This window comes from Balearica regulorum, chromosome 3, assembly GCF_011004875.1.
Source record: "Balearica regulorum gibbericeps isolate bBalReg1 chromosome 3, bBalReg1.pri, whole genome shotgun sequence".
NCBI lineage: Eukaryota > Metazoa > Chordata > Aves > Gruiformes > Gruidae > Balearica > Balearica regulorum.
Window position 1 is genome coordinate 19,146,147 of NC_046186.1, and position 18,263 is coordinate 19,164,409.

General features: G+C 45.0%; 1 protein-coding gene and 1 long non-coding RNA gene across 3 annotated transcripts; one reads left to right on the forward strand and one right to left on the reverse strand.

Annotated features, from left to right (window-relative positions):
* Positions 1-3,000: 3,000 nt before the first annotated feature.
* Positions 3,001-7,410, reverse strand: SOX11 (SRY-box transcription factor 11). Its single transcript, XM_075747222.1, has one exon. It carries the CDS (start codon positions 7,066-7,068, stop codon positions 5,857-5,859), a length of 1,212 nt encoding a protein of 403 aa, XP_075603337.1. The 5' UTR covers positions 7,069-7,410; the 3' UTR covers positions 3,001-5,856.
* Positions 7,411-7,938: 528 nt separating this feature from the next.
* On the forward strand, positions 7,939-8,663 carry LOC142600921 (uncharacterized). 2 transcript variants are annotated; one of them, XR_012834386.1, is made up of 2 exons: positions 7,939-8,338; positions 8,477-8,663. It is a non-coding gene; the product is annotated as an uncharacterized LOC142600921 (long non-coding RNA). The 2 variants fall into 2 exon arrangements; XR_012834387.1 differs by having other exon boundaries at positions 7,939-8,330.
* Positions 8,664-18,263: the final 9,600 nt, after the last annotated feature.

An 18,263-nucleotide genomic window follows, 5' to 3' on the forward strand; every position in this document is an offset into this window, starting at 1 on the left:
GAGTGGCTATGAAAACTAATTTCATGTGGCCTTGAAAAGTCTTTGAAATTACATATTTTAAAAGTGTCATGCTTGAAAAACTGCTCTAAAACATTCAATTTCCCCCACCTGTGGCCATCATGCAACATCATTGAAATGTTGTAACCATCAAAAGTCCCACACTGGAAAACAGGCCTCCATTTTAAAACAGCCCACCAAAAAATTAAAGGAAAGAAGAAAAAAAAGTATCACAGCATTTATGTAAAGACTCCAAAACGCCAACATATGTACAAGAGCAAAACCAGATACAAATTGTAAATGAACTAACAATGGCATATAACTCTTCTCCCTGGCTTTGCCAGGAGTTGAGGCAAGTTGGTTTTGGAGATAAGCAGGATGATGGAAATAAAAACAAATTGTGACAATGGGAGTTCCTGGATTAATCATTATTATTTGATCAAATTTCTTCAAGCGGTAAATTGGTGTCTTGATTTTCTTGGAAGCGGCAATTACCCAAACCTAAAGCCCTAATTAATAACCTATAATTCTAAATCAAACCTGCTTCTGAGTATTTGCAAATCTTAGAAGTTTGGTGCCCTTGCGCTTTTTCATCCTGTAAGATGGCACTTCACAGAAAATCCAGATGTTGTAGCTAACCACAAAAGAAGAAATTTGATTAATTAATAAGGATTGAAACCTCCATTCTCACACTTCCAGGTTGTTGTTCATCATTGAAAACCATTCACCCCTTCTTATCCATATTGCTTTAGGGGTTTCCTTGTATCTACAGAAGTCATTCCTTTGAAATTGCTGTCAATCACAATTTTCTAAGAGTTTTTAAAATATTCCTATCTTTGCACTGGCATAAGTATTGGGTTTTCTAAGAGAATCTCAACCCAAAGAAGGTATTACTTTTATACATGAAATATTACGAACTTTTGTTTCCCTTTTTGTAAGTCATTCTACACTTTCTGCACATTTGTGCTTTATATTGAATATAAAAATAGGTCTTTAAAACTCTATTTACTTTAAACTCACTAAAAAACTACTTGCTTGTGAAATTCTCTTACAAATTCACTGCATCCATGTAGAGAAGATAAAACTAATTAGGCAGTTAATTGGTATAGGTAGTGTGCAAAAAAATTAAGAAAAACAAAAACAATCACAGCCTTCGATGTGCGTGAGGGGAAAGGAAATAAATCAAAGGAATACAACTGTATAGTAGGGGAAATGTAAGGCAACTCATTGTATTAAGTTTTTGTTGTTTATTTTTTTCCTGGCCATGCTTACAAATGAAGGTTAGGAGGAACTAAGACACCTATCCTGCCAGCAGCCCTTGAGGCAAAAACTCCCATTAAGCTCAATGAGAATTTTTTTTTTTTTTTTTAACCAGTGCAGGTTTAAGGCCTTACTAGGCAACAGCTGTGAAGATGTAAAAAGGAACTTCATGAACTGTGTTGAATATTAAACATCTAAAAATTATATGGCCCTGACTTTGACCCCACACCAGTTTTACCTTGGTGTAACAACAGAGTTGCACTTTCCTCAAACAGGCATGAGTGAAGGATCAGACTGCACGCATGCAAATCACATTCAATAGACTTGAAGAAGTTTCATCTGAACAACAGTGAATGCCTAAAGAGCATGTAGCACTTAAAGGATGCTTGGAATGAGTCTTTCTACCACATTTGTAAAAGACTGCACGTAAAGGAAGAAAATATTTCTTAGTTGTGGTTCTTTTAAAAGGAAGAGAGAAAAAACATAATAAAAACAACAAGAGGGGAAAAACAGCAAGTTTACAAAAACGTTCACTTTAAAATTAAAAAGAATCATCATATTTGATTAGTTTTTACATTGAGTTGACATCCTCAGTGTTACCAAGTAAATTGTCTTTCCACATAAAAAAGTTCAGTTTTCTCCCTTCTATCACTGAGTCCTATTACACTTAGAGTAGTATTGTACAGAGACGAATGCAAAGAATGTGGAAAAAAAGGCCACAGGAGATACTAAGCCTGCAACAGGACTGCTCTACCATGTCAACAAGGATTCCTATGTACATTAAAAAATAAAAGTAAAGAGAACCAGAAGGTATGAATGTTATTAGACATGTCAAAAGCAAAAATATGAGAGTAGCTTAGCAGATGCTATTTTTCATGATTAGAAGATTGTTTTCTACTCTCACTGAGATCAGCAGGAGCTTAGGCATTCAACAGCATCAAACTTCAGCCCCAACAGTGTAGTGGCTTAAACTGAACACTACCTAATTTTTTCCTTGAGCAATATGCAACAATAAACTCTGAAATAAAAGAAACTCAACTGTCTGGACAAAAATTGTCTCCCTGCACCATATACCTTCACTCAAAATATTCCTCTGATATAGTATTGTATCATTCCCATCTAGAAGAAAGAAAAGATATACTTCTGAGTGGGTGTTATATTCTTTGACTAAAGTAGGCCTGTTGCTCTTTTAAAATATGCCTGACTGCTCTATACTTGGATCTTTTAAATCAGTTATCCTTGACTAATATTTTAAACAGTAATTTTAAAAACATCTTCCAAAAATATACGCAAGTCAAAACTTTTGTAGGCTGAGACACAGACCTTATTACAATGCAAACTAAATGCAGCCCGTATTTGACCATAATCATTCATAACTCATTGAACATCTGTAAAGCACAAATGTTTAATGACACTGCCTATTATCACTTTAATAAACAAGGATGCATATCAGAAGAAAGGGACTGGAGGAACAAGTCCCCATACTCTCTTGATAGCTTGAAGAATTACTAAGAGAATTTTGGCTCAGTTTTAAGACTTAGAACCTGATCGACTTACTCCATCACCCTAGCCCAAAAATGAATTTTCAATAGCAGGATAGCGAGTGGCTAGGCTAGAGCACTTCAGTGTATCTTTTTTCTTTACTCTTTTGCCTTAGAAGAGATAAATGTCATTTGTTTTCAATCTGATTTCTAAGTTATTACATGGAGAACACACTAATCATTTGAGACCAAAAACTGAAAATTCAAGAAACTCTGTTTTATTGAGGACTATCCATTGCCAAGGATATCTTGTATATTGTAATTAAGTTTGTTTTAAAACACAGTTTCTCATAAAGAATTATCACAATGCAAGACATAAATTTGAGTTCCCAGATATGCTATATCTCTTTTCTGATAGCAAAGATTTAGGCCAAACAACTTTTATTTAGAATCATGAGTGTTTTATTATTATTATTATTATTATTAGAAAGAGATCAGATTATATTAATCATTTTACTACCAGTTTAACTAACCTAAAGTAAGATATCTCACCACTTAAATGCCTAAGAGTTGTCTTTGATTAAACATAACATGCATGCAGGTTTTAATGTTATGTTTTATTATGCCTTACAAATGTGTATGCAGGATTTTCATTTCAGCAAGTCTGAAAGCCTGTAGCAGTGGTTGCCACCAAAATACCAGCACAGTGAATTGTCCCTGTAAACAGCTGGATCATTAATTAGTGGAGAAAAAAAAAAAAAAAGAAGAATTTACCAATGCCTATCAGATAAAAGTAAACTCGAGAAACAAACTTCCACCTTGTGAGTCAGTTTATTGCCATCAGCAGTTATTTCAGAGCGCGCAACTGAAATCTGATGGCTCCTAAGGTTTAAAAAAAAAAAAAAAAAAAATTCCAAATGCACACTGACAAAGTCTGCCCACCTACAGCAGAAGCTCGTACCCCCCTTCCTTCCCATGCCCCCGCCCGGGGCGGCGGTCGGCTCTCCGGAGAGGGGCCGGAGCCGCCCCGCCGGGCCGAGCGCTGCCCGAGGGCGGAGGAGATGCAGCACCGCTCCTCCGAGCATCTCCGCGTCAAGTCTCGCCCGGGCTATTCATTAAAAAAAAGGGAGACGGGGAGGAAAAAAGCGCAGCGGGCAGAGGACCGGGGCAAAGGGAGGAGGGGGGGAAGGGCCAACCGCGTCCCCCGCGGCGGCGGCGGTGGGAGCGGGCACCCGGCCCCGCCGCCCGAAAGGGCCCAGCTCGCCGCGCCCCCCGCCCGGGGCCCGCCTCCCTGGAAAGCGGATGGCGGGGGGGGGGGGGGGGGACGGGACACCGGCGGGGAGCCAGGCTCATTCACCGCCGGCTGGGGGGTGGGAAAGGCGGGAGAGCCGAAAATACCCGGGGCGAGCCAACCTGCCGCCGGCCGGCCCGGCCCGCAGCGAGCGAGCACCGGCCCCGCCTGACACGACCCCCCGCCGGCGGCGGGCGGCCACCGGGGCGGAAAATAGCGGGGAAAAGGCGACGGGAGAGGGGGGGGAAAAAAAAGAAAAAAAGAAAAAAAAATAAAACAGAAAAAAGAAAAGAAGCAGTCCTTACTCTCCTTCCCCCTAGCTATGGTCATGCACAACAGCCTACAGCTACCGCTCCTCCGCGGGCCGGGGGTGACAACATGGTATCTCCAGCGTTACTTCTACAGACACTAATAGCGATACGAGTTTCTATCAGTTCCAGCTGATTTATTAAAATTGTCAAGATACAGACTTTCAGCATTAAAAAAAAAAACAGGCTATGATGTTGACAGTGCACAAGTCTGCTTTTGCCATCATTTGCTACAAAATATGCAGATGGTCTGTACTTTAGATTATATTGCACAACATGAGAAACTTCTTTAACTATGTGCCTTTTTTCTTTTTTTTTTTTTTGCTAAAATCGAGAATCCAGTTTCATACCTTCCATCTGGGGCCCCATCCACATATCACAGCGTATGAGATACATAAAGTCCTACTATAGTACAGTACATATACAATCTTTTAAACTAAGATAACAGCTCTGAGGTCTATATCACCATTTTCAATAAATCTTTACCTACAAATATTGAACAAATCTGAACTATAGCTGTACAAAAAAGTGTTTGTTTTTTTTTTTTTAAAACCACAAGGCCTTTAGATGCAAGGATTATTTTTTTAAAATTTTAATCCTTTTAAAACCAGGACGTAACGTACCAACAAACTTGCATGCTAAAAACAGAGAAAAAAAAGAAAATAAAAGGGAAGAAGTGCCTGAAAAGTCTTACTGAAAAAACACAGCAAGAATGTTCCCTTTTCACTGTACAAAAATACGCCTGAAAATATATTAATTTTTAAAAAAGACTGAGGTCTGTTATGTATCAAAAATGTTTCAATACCTTTTTGTACTGAGGTCTAGGCTGTCTGGTATTCAATCAAGGAGGTATAAGGGAACAAGTTACAAAAAAAAAAGTTGGCAAGTAGAAATCACATTTGTAAAACCATAAACAATTTGATCTGAAAAGTAAACTCTGATCTTAAGTCAGTTCAGTTATTTGTAAGCGTTTGTACAGTCTGCATTTTTTCAAGCTCCCTGCAGCTTTGTTAAGAATCGGATGCATAGAAGACATCAGTTTTCTCCCTCCAAAAAAAGTTGCAATGGTCCCTTTCGGAAAAAAAAAAAAAAATCAGAACAGTTCTTTAAGATCTCTCACGGGAAAAAAAAAAAATCCACAAACCCCCTTGAGTAACAGTTGTGCTGCCAAAAGACTTCTTTGCAGACCATCTTCCAGACTTCAATCAGAGACCGACAAGCTTCAAACAGCGCCTTCTGTATCATTTTTTCCCCCAGTCCCATTTGCCTTTGCTGTTGTTGTTGTGATCACCAAATGCAATAAAAATTAAAAAAACACAAAAATAATAAAAAAAATTAAAATCACAACTCCCGGGCTCGGAACTAACTTCGAGATTTTTTTTTTTTTAAAAGAAAACAAGACTTTTTTTTTTTTAATCATCAGCATCATCATCATCAGCATCATCATCATCACCGGCGTCGCGTCGCTCCAGCTCCGCCGCTGCCTCGCCGCCCGCCCTCGCCGCTCCGCCGCCCCCGCTCAGTACGTGAACACCAGGTCGGAGAAGTTCGCCTCCAGCCAGTCGCCCGCGATCATCTCGCTCAGCTCCGGGGTGCAGTAGTCGGGGAACTCGAAGTGGGAGCCGAGGCTGCCCTCGCTGAAGGAGTCCAGGTCCTTGTCCACCAGCGAGAGGGAGAGGTTGCCGGCGGCGGCGCCCGCCCCCAGCTCGGCGGCGGCGTGGCCGTGCTGGGAGAAGTTGAGGCTGAGGTCGAAGAGCAGGTCGTCCGCCTCCTCGCTGCCGGCCGACGAGGTGGAGATGGACCGGGAGGAGGCCGGGGAGAGACCGGGTGGTTGCTGCGGCGGCGGCGGGCCCTGCTTGGTGATGTTCTTGAAGCTGTAGTAGAGTCTGCTGCCGCCGCCCGCCGCCGCGGCGCCGCCCCGCACCTCCTCGTAGAGGCTCGCCCCCTCGGTGGACTCCGCCGAGGAGCTCAAGGTGGGACTCGCCGGCACTTTGGCCACGTTGTACCGCCGCAGCTGCTGCGGCCCCGGCTCCTCGTCCTCCTCCTCCTCCTCCGCCTCCTGCTTGATCCGCAGCTGCAGCTCGTCCTCGTCCTCCTCCTCATCCTCCTCCTCGTCCATGAAGACGCACTTGACCGTCTTGCTGCTCACTTTCAGGGTGCCGAAGACGTACTCGTCCCCCGCGTAGTCCCCGTGGTGGGCGGCTTTGGCTCCCGGCTTGGGGGGCGAGGAGGCGGAGGAGGCTTTCAGCTTGCTACACTTCTTGCTGGAGCTCTTGGCGCTTTTGCTGCCGCCGCTGCTGGTGGGTGCGTTTTTCTCCGGACTTTGGCTGGCGTTGGGCTTGGCCGACGGGTCCATTTTGGGCTTTTTCCTGGGCCGGTATTTGTAGTCGGGGTAATCGGCCATGTGCTTGAGCCGCAGCCTCTCCGCCTCCCGGATGAAAGGGATCTTCTCGCTGTCCTTCAGCATTTTCCACCGCTTGCCCAGGCGCTTGGAGATCTCCGCGTTGTGCATGTCCGGGGACTGCTCCATGATTTTTCTCCTCTCGATCTTAGACCACACCATGAACGCGTTCATCGGTCTCTTTATGTGCCCCGACGCCGTTTTGCACCAGTCCGGATCGCTCTCGTCCAAAGCGACCGGGCTGCAAGCCATGAACTCGCCCTCTTCTGTGTCCATCGCTTCCCGGGGCAGGTTGCTCTCCGCCTCCGTACTTTCCGCTTGCTGCACCATGGTGGGCTCTCGCCGAAGCGCCGCTCTTCCCGCCGCGCCGCTCCCCTCCGAGCCAACAAAGCCGCTCCGCCGCCCCCTCCCACCGCCGCCGCACCTTGCCCCTGCTGCCAGCCGAGCTCTCCGCCGCGCTGCAAGGCGGAGCCCGCGGGGCGACCGGCGGGCGCTCGCTGCTGCCCGCAGCCCCGGCGGAGCCCGCTGCGGCCGGGCCGGGCACGGCTGGGGCGCGGCTGGGCTCGTGCGCTCGGCGCCGCGCTCTGCCCGTGCCCCGGCCTCGCGCCGCCACCCGCCCTGCCCCGCCGCGCGCGCTCCCCCTTCTGCAAAACTCCCGGCTCCTCGCCCAACTAGTTATCAGCGTTTCATATGGGTGACATCACTCCCGCCGCCCGCCAATGGCGACGCTCGGCCGCGCCCACTGACACGCCCACCGCTTTTATCAGCTGTCCCTCCCCCCCCAGCCCGCGCTGACACACCCCCTGCACAGGGGGCGGCCGGGGGGGGGAGGGGGCCCCTGGCTCCCGCCGGGCTCGTCCCTCCGCCCGGGAGGCGGCGGCGCTGCGGGGGGGCTTCGGCCGCGGGGAGCGGAGCGGAGCGGAGCGGTACGGAGCCAGGCGGGCAGGGAAGCCGGAGGCGGCGGTGGCGGCTCCCCCGTGGCCCACTCCCCTCAGGAGGCCGCGGAGCCCCGCGCGGCTCGGGGCGGCGGGCGGCAGGGGGCGCTGGCGCTCCGCGACCGCCACAGCGGCGGTGCGACGGCCCCTCTGGCGGGAGCGGGGCTGGCCGGCCGGTGCCGTGCCCGGGGCCGTCCCCGCCGCCTTCCCTCTGGACCGGGCTCCGCAGCCTTCCCGTGCTCTTCGCCGGCGGCTGCGTGGGACGGACCTCGCGGGGGAAGGGTGCCTTCCTCGGCGCGGCTGCGGTGGTCGGCGGCGCGGGTCCGCCCACGGCCGTCTCCCCCTCCGCAGTGGGGCCGGGACCGTGAACCCCCGGAGGAAGCGCCGGCCGCCTCGGCTCCCTGCCCTCATGGCCCCCCCCCCCCCCCCCCCCGGGGCTTGCCTCGGTGGCTTGTTGGCAGCGAACGGGGCTGCGAGGCCGCAGGGCAGGGTCTGGCACGCTCCTGGGGCGGGGGGGATCCGGTTGCCTCGGCGGCCCCGGCCTACTGGGCGGCGGTGCCCGCTGCTCCTCGGGGCCGGGCCAGCGTGGGGGGGTCTGCCCGGGGCGGGGGGGAGGTCCCTCTGTCCCCCAGGGAAGGCCCAGCTATCCCGCAGGAGGTGAGCCGGTAAGGGAAGTCATCGCAGCCACCTGGAGACATCCCCCGCGTGGTGTGGGCAGAGGGTAAAGGCAGGTTCTCCGAAGTAAGGGGTGAAAACTTAAAGCATCTAACAGTGCTGATTTTTTTTGTTTGTTTGTTTTCCAGAAAGCATCCAGTTATTCAACAATGTTGTGATTATTGCAGAACGCCTGTAGTGGATCCAGCTATTGCGGATAATACCATGTTTGTTTTCATCGCAGAATTTATGAAACCCAAAGCCAGCGGTGTACTCATCTGTGGTCATTTTGCTTTGCAAAACGTGTGCTGAAAATGAATTCACATACTGTTCTGTGGGTCCCTTTGTGTTTTTCTAGCTACCGTTTACAGTTATTAGCAAGACAAAAGTTTAATAAGTTTTGTGATGGTTGCTGGCTGGATGCAGACATGACGGCAGTGAGAGGGATGAGCCCTGGCACAGCTTCTGTTCTGTCAGAGCACATCCTATGAACTGGTGCTAATGGGGCAGCAGGTCCCCTGGTACATCATCCTCTAATTAGCACAGTGTTCATTTTCCTCAGACCACAGCAAAATTACTGTGGATGATGTGACTATGATATCATAGGACTGCAGAGTGACTAGTGCGGTTACAGGAACAAAAAAAAACCCCAAGAGTCAGTCACCTCTTTTAGCTTTATGGATACATTAGGGCTACCAGGTCTCAGCTGCTCTTGTTAGGAGTCAGGAGGAGTTTGAAAGAGTAGACAAGAGGCAGATACATAGTGTCATGTCACTTCCCATGCCTGACCCCAGCTGGGTGTAGAGGAAAAGGAAAGGACATAGCTTAAGAAGGTTCAGTTACTTCATTGTAAAGTTGTATTTTGTAAAATACCTCTCTGCCTCTCCATGAGTGCTCTCAGGAGGGATTTTTGCTCTGAGGTTAGCTGCCACCTCTCTCTCTCTCCTTGTCGTTGCATCTGGTGGTACAATCTACCCCCACAATAACGCTTGTCCTTGTGGGAGATAGGAGGTAAAATGGAAAATTTGCCTGAGAGGGTTCTCAACCTGACATAAAACGTTACAATTCAGAGAAACCACATGAGGAGAGGGTGCAGTACCTTCAGGAGTGCCTGAGTTTGTGCCACAGCTGTGGTCTCTCTAAGGAGGGCTGTTGGCAGGGCATTCCTTCTGAGAGGGCAGTGAGTTTGGCACTTTTCACCCCATCGAGGTGAGGACTCGCTCAGATCGGGCACGCTGTAGAGCCATCTGTGTCGCAAGGGTTTCAGAAAGGGTGAGAATGCGTTTCTGCTAATGATGGCGTGGACAGGAGTCTTGGGAGATACGTAGCTGGCTGGCTGCCTCCAGGGAAGGCAGCTTTATTGCTGCTGAGACTCTTACTAAACCGACACCAGGATACCAAGCGTCTCTGTTAATCCTATTTCTTAGTATTTTTCTGTAAATATCGGTATCCAGAAAAATTGCCCCTGTGAGAAGTTCTGAGGTTTTTACATGCGTTTTGAATCTAGATAGAAATAGTGGTGTAGTTTTGCAAAATGAAACACATCAAAATGTTTTAATTTGTTGTCGGTGTTTCAACTTTTATGGGAGATTTCATTATGTCATACGACTGCATAAAATTCAAGCTGATGAAATGAAAATTAAATGTTTCCTCAATTTCCAATGAAAGGAACAGAAAAGAATTTTCATAAAATACCGTTATTTTGCTGAAATAGCGTTTACTAAGAGCCAGGAACCATTTTGGAAAATTTTGAGTCAACTCCAATGGAAACCACATAATATCAGTAAGACATTTTGGTGACTACAACTCTGTCCACTAGGATGACAGAATCTGACATTTAACACGTTAAAATTGGGAGAGAGAATTTTTAATACAGCTTTGGTGTAGGTTGAAGCCACTATGGTTACCACAGCCTTTGTCTGGGATGTTTCTACTCCTCCATTTGTGTCCCTGTGAAGAAGCATGTGTCCATAATACTAGTGGGCATCACGTAACTTTTGTAAATCCCATTTTTCTATTTTTCTGGTATATCTCATTTTCTGAAGTGTCTTGGCAGCATTTCAATTTTTCCTCAAAGTGATCTTTTAAATATAAACAGCATTACTGTTTTCATGCTTGTTAGTGTTATGTTCTCATTGGTTTTTTGTTTTATTTTGGAGGGTAGTGCTAGGAAGATAATGAAGCTGAAAACAGACTGATAAATAATAGCCACACTCAAGAAAAAATTATCTTGAGGATTTTGGAAATCTGATTAAAACATGTACATGAATAAGTAGATATTACTGTTAAAATGAAATAATTTACTGTTCTAAAAGCAGTTCAATAATTGTATGTGTGCGTGTATATTCCTATTAGAGTGCAGCAGTTAGAGCTAACAGCCCACTACTCATTCTTTTGAAATTCAAATGCATAATCATCTTTCCATTATCTAGGTCAATAGAAGGCTGGGCTACCCCAGAAAGTGGGAGAAAACAGGTAAAACAGGATTCACCAGAGAGTTTAATGCCTGCCCCCTTGGATGGAGGCTGTTTTTTGCAGGTCTACATTTGCACTGAACTTCCTACTGCTCCAGTTCGGGGGGGGGGGAGGGACGCGTTATCCTGAGTGCAGTGCAGCATGAAAATGTACTACGAGTGAAAATACCCGGGTCTGTGAGTCTAGAAGCTGGCGAGATGCCTCCAAAGCCAGCAGAAAACGCTTCACGCAGGAGTATAGGTCCTCTGAATGTGGAGCTGTGTGCTTACATCTGCCCCCATCAGTGCTTAATGTGATCCATCTTTTTAAGGGACTGACCTTATGCTGTTCTTGCAACACTTTGACTGCCAAACAAGAATTGAATATGGGCAAAAAAAGTTTGTTGTTGAAGAAATAGTGTTTTAGAGAAAGTGAAGGATATTCCCTCTCCTTATAGTGCCTGCTCACTGTGTTAGATTTACATAAACTGAAAAGCCAAGATTTTTACTGCGCTAAGTCTGAAGACAAATAGTACTGAGTGCAGTGTTCTCTCGGTTATTTATTTCATGCCTGTTCTGAATTGTGCTGCAGATTTTTGTCTGGAGAGCCCAAAATGACTTCGCATGGGGAATGTGTGGGAAAACTGGAGTTACGCACCTTCTGCAAGGTGTGGGAAGTGGTTTCAATCACAAGCTGTAGATTCAAAATGGAGGAAGAAAGAATTACAGTGTCAAGAGAGTTTTGTCTTAATGGGAAACATATGATGGATTCTGAACGGAGGGGTCACACCCGAGGTTAGATCACAGGCACATTTCCTAGGGATCTTTTCTGGAATAAACATAAGTTCCTTGAGTCTTGAGTTCACAAGGAAAAAATAAGCTGTGGTCTTACGTCGTGTTTGCTAACACAGGGTAAAATAGTGAAAAGGCACACTGGCTGTGCTTTTTATGATTTGGTGAATCTTTCTGTCCCTAGAGTTTTTTACCTTAAGCTGCTAATTCACGTGAAAAATTCAACTTCCTTGTCACCGCTATGAAGGTAGCATCCTCTCCTGTCTTCTCAGCTACCGTGTGCTAGCTGCTGCATGTTCTTGGAGTTGAGATTGCATAAGACTCTGGTTTCCACAAAGCCTTTGTTTTGAAAATAAAAGTATGTGGGTGCCTGGAGCTGACACGCGTAAGAACTGAATCTCAGAGAGGTGAAGTGCTCTCAGTTAACTGAAATAGAATAATCGTTCGAGAGGATAAAGTAGTCAAAATCCAGAAAAACTCAATTAACCTTGATTTTGTGTGTCGTAATCTTTATTTTGCCAAAAGTACGAGCATCAGCTACAGCTCTGGTGAGGGCAGTGCGGGGTTTGCTGCCCGGCCAGCACAGTGTGTCGCCTCTTTCCAGGCGGTGCGGTCCTCTGCTGCTGCTGGGGCTGCGGGAGAAACTCTCAGTGGGAGCAGGAGCAGCTCCTCCTAGCTCACTTCCTGCCAGAGCTGAGAACTTACTCATCGGCCGATGCGCAACTCTACTCCTAGTTGCCTAACAGAAATCTGACAAAAGAACTGCCCTTGAACTGCTCGCTGCCCATAGGTTGCTCTAGAAACGTTTGACTATTGTTTGTAAAACGTAATCAGCGAAGACATCTTGGGGCACAGAGACTGTGTGCGTTTGTTGTAAACTGAAACAATCCAGGAGTTAAAAACTGAGCATCGAGCAACCTTATTCTTGCAGTGTAAGTTGTGTGCAAGATGCGTGGCTGGGATTGACTCGAGGTGTCTGAGCCTGGCATCCTGAGGTGTGGTGTTGCTCCACCATCCTCCCCGAAGACGCTGTAGGACGACCGTGCTGTCTCACTGGGACAATATGGATGGGCCACTTTCTCTCAACCTCGACATGTTGATCTTATTCTAGGAGATGTTTTAAGATACCAAGATGTATCACCATTTTTCGTAATATCATCCTGATAGCAAAGTGCAACTTATTAAAAAAAAAAATTCCTAATGTGTTTTCTGGGCATCATGTACACTGCAAAACCATTTCATGCTTTAAGAAACAGCATAAAAAATAGTGTTGGGATGTTCCATGTACATTGCAGCCTTCTCAGAATTTTTGCTTGCAAGACAAAATACTTCTTTTCTTCCTAGTTGTGAGACTAAAACCCAGCTCTGCAAGTCAGCCGGGGTCCCTTCCATCCCACAGATCATCGTAGTAGTAGTAGTACTTCTGTTTGGCAGATAATTTCCTCAGCCACTTGTGTGTAACCCTATTGATTTGAACGTCTGCCCCCAGCAACACCTGTGCAAATTCATGGATGGCACTGGGATTGCACAGATGCCATGGAGGGCATATTCTGGCATACAGGATATTTATTACTGGTGGTGATGCATGAGATGGAAGGGATCCAGGACTCGGGCTGAGTTTGTGCAGCTGGCAGTTAGAAATGTACTTGCAAACTGAGCTCATTGGGTAGGAAAATCAGTGTGATAATGAAGCCAGAGCCCCCAGTGCCATTTTTACCAAATCACGTTTTAGGGCAGGAGAACAATTTAGAAGAGATGTGACTCTTATTAAAAGTGTCTGAAAATTGTACTTGGAAAAAAGTGAAGGGAATCCCATAAGAGATTATACTGCAGTTATTTGATATCAGAAATTACTGTTACTAAGCTTGTTTAAATAGAAATGTTTACTTGTTTCTACTGAAAACTTGAAATATGTAAATTCAATGTGTGAATTTAAGACCAACAATTTAATTTTACCTTAATTTTAATTAAATATTCAGTAGGTGGTTACATGATATTAAGAAGAAAACAATTATTTTTAACAGGTTTTATTTTGACTGATATGAAATCTTCTACAAAATTCAAACCAATTCAAAGTGACAGAGTTTTTTTCATAATACTATACATTTATGTTGTCCTATAGACATTGAAATCCATAGTGTTTTAGCAGGTCTCTTAGGAAAAAGTGTTGTACCTTGAACCAATTATAGGCCATCTCTGGTTAAATTGCAGACCCAGTTTGCTTAATATGGGTAATTTGATGTTGTAAAGTATTTGTCAGTACCCCAGGGTAGTCTCTCAGGGCACACAGGTTTCACTGTATAATATTTCACACTAATATGTGTGCCAGTTAATCTGCTTAGGTGGAGACTATTTACGACTCTTATAGGATTTGTTACATTATGTACTTAATTTATTAAATATGCTTAAAGCTTCTCTTTATCAAATCTAGAATGATAATGATAGTTATTGCATTGGATTTGCTTATTATTTTTAGGGAGGTGGGGGGGAAGTCTATTTAGTCCTTAGAATGTGAAAATTTAACTTCTTAGAATGTGAAAAATTAGCAAGGACATGCCAAAAAATGCAGAATGGTATAGCACTAGACATCACACCAATATACCCGCTAGAAATACAAAGCACCTTCGCAGCTGAATAGGTGCAGACACACAGATTTATCATTTACCTTTTCCTCCCTCCTAAAGAACAGTGGAGGGCTGCAGCTGGCCCCACTATCACACCAAATAACATGTGACCCTATAAAATGGACACGGGGTGTTTTCTTTGGCTCCGCTGCCTTGAAGGAGGCAGCAACATGACCTGCAGGAAAGACACCAAGTCCACGTCCTCGCCTGACTGGGGTCTGCTGATCAGCTGCCCTTTGTATATACCGTTCTAGAGCAAGTGAAAAGGCGCTCTGCAGCATATGCCTGAAAGATTCTTAATTTACTGGACTCACGCAGTGAGCAGGATTCTGCAAAAATCTGCAGGAGTTTTGCTAAGAAGGGCCTTGCCCTAAATGCCCCCTAGTCCCGTGTCATTTCCTAATCACAACACTGAAGATACCCAAGGACGTGGCCATAATGGGACCCGTCCCGTCAGCTCAGCCAGGAGTCACCCTGGGAACAACTCAGAGGTTTGCTTTAGCCGTGCTTTCTCATCTGCGAGCTGTGAAAGCATTGTGCGTGGCGCGTGGAGCCCAAGCCGATGAGCTCGGTGGTGTGCGTGCTGGTTTTGTGCAAGGTAATCTCCTTCCTCGGGAGCTGTGAAGCTTTATAGCACAGGCAGGAACTGCTGGGCGCATCGAGCCGGCGCATCCCCCACGTGCCCTGACTGTGTTCCCGTCTGAGCGACTTCTGCCCGCTTTTGGCGGGGCTCGGCCTGGAGGAGCTGGGGATGCCGGCTTCTTGCGCTGCCCTGGCTTCGCCCTCCAGGCAGGCTTTTCTTGCCGGCAGTCCTGAGCTTGGGCTTGCGCTGGCAAAATCCGGGTGAGAGAAGTGCAACAGCTGTGGAAAATGGAAATTAGAGCTTCATTACTGAACAAAGAAGCAAACCACATAATATTCCTACTGGTTGTATATATTTGGAGAAAAAAAGGATATATGAAGATCTTTATAAAGCTCTTTATGTCCTTGTTTTGTTATGTCCGTGTAAATCTTTCTATTATTACCATTGTTTCAAAAAGAAATAAATTTAACAAATGTTTCATTGCCTATTTTTTTTTCCCAAATGGAAAACAAACAAACAAACGTCCTAGTAATAAATAATATCAGCAGTCACAAGAAATTGTACAGTAGCTAAACAATGAAGGCACATAGAAATGCTGTTTGTTTTATTCCTACACAAAGCCCCGCTGAATTCACAGGAATGAATTAAATATGCCGACTGGGACTGGGACTCTGGGAAAGCAACACTTCAGTTAATACTGGTTTTAATTTTTCATTTTTATTAATTTGTTGTAAATTTGGATAATAGCCTTAAAATAAAAGCCACTATGGAACTGCAAATGTATATGCATACGAAAGTACATTTCTAATTCCTGTGAAAATCACCTTGTGTTCTTTCAGGAACTGAAAGAATATCCAGCAAAATTACTAAATATTCACCAGAAGCAGGTGACTGCAAAAAACCAACATACCGTTCCCTCTAATAACTTTTGCTTTGTAGTAAAAATGAGAAACATTTTCTTATTTCATCCACTATTTCATATTTATGAAATACACTATGAGGGATGTTCCAGGTGCTTGCAAACCCCTGACCGTACCAGTCATTTAATGATGGCGGAAAACACATTAATTTCAAAAAGATTGTTCATCCTAAACCAAAAGCCCGAACTGTCTGTCCTTCTCCCTTCTCCTTCCCTTACGCTGCAAACCGTACACTGTTGGTATTAACAGCACCAAGACATTCAATAACATTAGAGGCTTGAAGGTTTCCTGATGCTTTATTACACAATGATGAAAATATCATAACGCCTCTAACTTCATCAAATCAGGCATTTCATTACAGCATCCTGCAAGTATAGAAAACTGATTGTCTTGTGTCAGCATGGCCCGAATCCAGTTCTTGCATACAAGACATGGTTACTAATGATCTTTGTAAGTCAGCTGAGACTTGATCTTTTTTTTTTTTTCAGTTTTGCCACACTAGAAATTGTAAGTCAGAGCAGCAGATAGAAAGAGTTTATTACAGCTTATCATATAGTTTGACAAAATGGTCAATCAATAATAAACCAAAAATTAATAATTAATTGTACTTGCAATTTGCACAGCGGTTTATATCTCGCAACAAGGTGAAGTCTTAGGTAAGGAATTATTATTATCAGCAGTTTATGGAAGGGAGCTGCAGTTTTGGGATTCTCCCTGCACCATCAGTACCGGTCGGAAAAGGATGGTACAGGGAGCTGGAAACGTCTTCCCGATTTCTGTTTTCTGCTTTACCTGGAAAGGTCTGATTTATCTGACTGGCTGTGCGACCCAGAGGAGTATCTGCACTGCCAGTTAAGTAGTGTACGGAGGGAACCATTTTTTAAGCACAGACTTGCTCCAAATAAGCCTTCATTCAGGTATGAACTTAGGCCAGTATATTCCTCACCTTGCAGGGTAGATTCACTTTAAAGAATCATCTCTTTGGTGAAGAACATTAGCAGAGGTCTGCTCAACCCCTTCCGCATCCCTTTGTGCCTCCTCTCTTCGTCCCTTCCCGCGCTGCTGGAGAAGAAAGGGGGCAGCTGACCAGCCGTACACAAATTCAGAGTGCTCTCCAAGCTCTTCATTTGGCAATTAAGGCATAAACGAAGCAAAGCAGGAAAGGAAGATCTGAGCCAGTGCTAAGGTAATTTATCTAAGGCTACACAACGGGCCTGGCAGAACAGGAATAGCCCTGAAATCCTGCCCATTACGGTCCTGTGGACTCTTCACCACACAGCCGTGAGACCAAATGAATCAGTATGCCGAGAAGTCACGTTTGAAAAGACAGCTTCTACAATGCAATTGCTCCCATTTTGGGCCAGGGTAAAGATCAGAATTGGAGCCAACCCAAGGAGAGAGGTATATGAAATGGAAGCATGCTTTTTTTTTGCATGTGAACAGTTTTCTCTTGAAACAGATAATTACTTGGGAGAACCATCTACTTCTATTCTCAAGCAGAAAAAAAAAAAATATTGTCACATCATTGTTCCATTTCTGTGTTATTCTGGTAATGTATTTTAGTGACTGTACGCATTTCTGACTATTCAGAATCACTTCGCAGAGAGATTGAATTTACATTTTATCTAGACACCAGTCTTACCCAGAAAGATCTTTTTCATTTCAGTGCTAGTTTGAAAATCCATTATTTGGTGTTCATTGTATGCAGGTTTTCATTTCCAGCAAGATTGCTGTGGCAGAAGAAATATAGACAAACTCAATGGCTTCACTAAGTATGAGTTTTCTGGTAATATAGAAGAAGCCTTTCTAGTTTCCCTGAGCACTGAGCTTGGAAAATGTGGGCCTGATTCTGGAAAATAGGGTTTGTTTTTGGAGAGCAGTTTAGCATCCTCACTTCCCACTTGGAATCTGACTCTCTACTACCTGGGCCCCTCCTGGCTTTCAGGATAGCTGATATTGTTTCCCCTGAGAAAACAAAATAATTTTGTATTTAAATTGTATTTAAATGTGGGATTATGAATCAGCTGGAAGTGATGGTCCTGCAGTGTAATCTCAGTGATGAGAGCTGCTTTGCCAACACTGATCCTCATCCGGTCCTTCTAGTAACACTCAAGAGTTAAAGTTGTTTCAAAAAAGACATTTTTTTCCTGTAAGAAAGTTTATCATCAGTCAGTTCCAGTGGCCATACCGGAGCGCCAGTCCGAGTTATACTGTTAAGCCATCTAGCCCAAGTCACGTAAAGTCGCTATCTCTCTAGGGAGCCCAAAATATTTATGTACAACCTGGTGCCTCTGTCTGGTTCAGACTTTGGGTAACACCTAACGCAGTGATGCTTTGGTTCAGGTCAGGGGTCTTTTGTTGTCCCCAGAATGCAAATGCTTGTAGTCACCATGAATTTTGAAAAAGTACCCGGACAAAACTGGAACCGATGGTTGAAATGGTGCTCATGAAGAGTATTATGAAAGCTTCTGATTTAGAAATGTCAGCGTGAGAACATAGATATTTCGATCTGAATGTAAGTGATATAACTTTCTGTCGACTGTTCTATTTGAAACAGACCTTTA

Excerpts from the sequence above, each read along its gene's own strand:
- SOX11 (XM_075747222.1), bottom strand. The coding sequence starts at position 7,068 with ATGGTGCAGCAAGCGGAAAGTACGGAGGCGGAGAGCAACCTGCCCCGG.